At 55.3% G+C, this 2,911-nt stretch overlaps 1 protein-coding gene across 1 annotated transcript in view; it reads left to right on the forward strand.

The window, feature by feature from the left end:
• Positions 1-63: 63 nt before the first annotated feature.
• The window catches only part of LOC107199156 (fructose-bisphosphate aldolase A), a 9,214-nt gene continuing 6,366 nt past the window's right edge, over positions 64-2,911 (forward strand). Inside the window, exons 1-4 of the mRNA XM_033511689.1 lie at positions 64-99; positions 1,223-1,275; positions 2,106-2,227; positions 2,635-2,846. Coding sequence (XP_033367580.1) covers positions 2,116-2,227; positions 2,635-2,846 — 324 coding nt within the window. The 5' untranslated portion in view covers positions 64-99; positions 1,223-1,275; positions 2,106-2,115. The remainder of the gene's footprint in view (positions 100-1,222; positions 1,276-2,105; positions 2,228-2,634; positions 2,847-2,911) is intronic.

The following is a 2,911-nucleotide window of genomic DNA, read 5'->3' on the forward strand; positions in this document are numbered from 1 at the left end:
TGGCGGCGTTGCCCTTTTAAGACTCCGCCCACTCGGGGCGGGCGCGCGGTGACGTCATTACCACGAGCCCCGCCCCGCGAGAGCCGCGGCGGAGCCCAGGTCGGGGGGCAGAATTTTGGGGTGAAAAAAGGCGCTTTTAGGGTCGGATCGGGAGTTGTGAGGGAAAAGCCTCTGAGTTTGAGGTGGAAAAGGCAGAATTTGGGGTGAAAGGGCGGAATTGGAGGGGGAAAAGGTGAATTTTGGGGGTTTGGGGGAGCGTTTTGGGCGGTTGGAGGAGGCGGTGCGGGAAAACGTGCAGGTCGTGAGGTTAAAAAAGTAGATTTTGGGGTGAAAATGGCCCATTTTGGGGGTAGAGACCAATCTTGAAGTAAAAAAGTGCAGGTTTTGAGGTGGAAAGTGCAGATTTTTGAGGTGAAAAGGACAGGTTTTGGGATCCGGAGCAGATATTGTGGTGTGGGAGGAAATCGTGTGGTAAAAAGTGCATATTGTGAGGTAACAAGTATAGATTTTGAAGTAAAAATGAAGTTTTTGGGGTGCAAAGTGCAGACTTCGGGGAGGAAATTCTGAGGTTAAACGTGCAGATTTTGAGATGTGGGAGGAAGTAGTGAAGGAAAACGGTTGAATTTTGAGGTAAAAAATGCAGATTTTTGAGGTAAAAAAGTAGATTTTGGGGGTGGAGGGAAATCCTGAAGTAAAAAAAAAAGACGAGTTTTGGGTCTGGGGTACATAAGAATAAGAATAAGAATAAAATATCCAATATACATTGAATAAGAAAAAGCTGATCTGGGGTGTTGGGAAATGCTGAGGTAGAAAGTAATTTTGTGGTAAAAAAATGAAGATTTTGAGGTAAAATTTGCCAATTTGAGGGCTTAGGAAGAAATCCTGAGGTAAGACAGTGCAGATTTTGAGCTTAAAAGTGCAGATATTGGGGTGCAAAAGACGGATTTTGGGGTGAAAAAGTCAAATTTGGGGATGCAAAAGGCGTATTTTGTGTGTAAATATCGGATTTAGGGGTACAAGTGGCGGATTTTGGGGTGAAAGCCGCGGTGGGGAGGGGAGAGGCTCCTCCTCGGTCCTTGGCTGGTTTTCCTTCCTCCTCCTCCTCCTCCTCCTCCTCCTCCTCCTCCTCCCCTTGAAACGCCCTTGGCGGGGGCGGGGCAGCCCCGGGGCCATTCCCGGATTTGGGGCCCCCCCCGAGCCATTCCCGGCTCTGCTCCCGCAGCTCCCGGACACTCCGGACACCGCTGGACACTCCCGGACACCGCCGGACATTCGGTCGGTGCCCCCCAAAAACTCCTGGGGATCCTCCTCAGCTTTGGCGCTTTTCCTTTCCCTCCCCGCCCCACAAGTCCTGGGCTTTTCCCTCAAAATCTTGGGGTTTTTCCCTCAAAATCCCGGGGCTGTTCCTGAAAATCTTGGGGTCTTTTCCCCCCTAAAATTGTGGGGTTTTCTCTGTCCCCAAATTCTGGCGTTTCACCCCCAAATCTGGAGGTTTTTCCTTCTGCAGTTCTGGGGTGTTCTCACCCCAAAACCTCGAATTCTTTGGGGTCTTTTCCCCCAAATTTTGGGAGGTTTTCCCCTCCAAATCTCGGGGTTCTTTCCCCCCAAAAAATCCTGGGGTTCTCCCTCTCCAAATCTTGGGATTCTCCCCCTAAAAATCCGTGTGGGTTTTCTCCTCAAAATCTTTGGGTTCTGCCCAAAAAATCTGGTGGTTTTTAACTCCTCAGATCCTGGGGTTTCCCCCCAAAACCTTGGGGTTCACTTCCCCAGTGCCCTCCCAGTCCTCCCCAGTGACCTCTGATCCTCTCCAGTTCACTCCCAGTGCCCCCAGTGCCCTCCCAGTTCACTCCCAGTGCCCCCAGTTCACTCCCAGTTCACTCCCAGTTCACTCCCAGTGCCCCCAGTGCCCTCCCAGTTCACTCCCAGTTCACTCCCAGTGACCTCTAATCTCCTCCAGTCCATTCCCAGTCCCGCCCAGTGCCCTCTGACTCCCCTTTTGGGGACAGCCCCAGGGCGTGGCCGTGTCCCTGCCCCTCCCCCAGCAAGGCTGTGGTCTGTGACGTCACACAGAACCCATGACGTCACTGCTGACGTCACCCCCGCAGAGGCAGCAGGATGGCCCCACCCGTGCCCGCGCTGACCCCGGAGCAGAAGAAGGAGCTGGCGGCCATCGCCCAGCGCATCGTGGCCCCCGGCAAGGGCATCCTGGCTGCTGATGAGTCCACTGGTACCCACTGGGAGGGACTGGGAGGGACTGGGGGGGACTGGGAGGGACTGGGATGGAACTGGGAGCCCCTGTTCCATACTGGGCGTTCCTGGATCCCACTGGAAACCGGCCGCTCCATACTGGCTCTAACGGCTGCAGACTGGTCCAGACCGGTCTCTGCTGGTTCGTACTGGTTCGTACTGGTTCGTACTGGTTCGTACCGGTTCGTACTGGTTCGTACCGGTTCGTACTGGTCTGTACCGGTTCGTACTGGTTTGTACTGGTTTGTACCGGTTCGTACCGGTTCGTACTGGTTTGTACTGGTTTGTACCGGTTCGTACTGGTTTATACCGGTTTGTACCGGTTTGTACCGGTTCGTACCGGTGTGTGCCGGCGCGTGCTGGCAGTGAGGGCTCGGTGCCGCGCAGGCAGCATCGCCAAGCGGCTGAGCTCGGTGGGCGCGGAGAACACGGAGGAGAACCGGCGCTGGTACCGGCAGCTGCTGTTCACGGCCGACAAGCGCGTGGAGCCCTGCATCGGCGGCGTCATCCTCTTCCACGAGACCATGTACCAGAAGGCCGACGACGGCCGCCCCTTCCCGCAGGTCATCCGCGACAAGGGAGCCCTGGTTGGCATCAAGGTGGGACACCTGGGGACACCAAAACCACACCTGGACACACCTGGGGACACCTGGGGACACCAAAA

Source organism: Parus major, unplaced genomic scaffold (assembly GCF_001522545.3).
Source record: "Parus major isolate Abel unplaced genomic scaffold, Parus_major1.1 Scaffold473, whole genome shotgun sequence".
Classification (NCBI taxonomy): Eukaryota; Metazoa; Chordata; class Aves; order Passeriformes; family Paridae; genus Parus; species Parus major.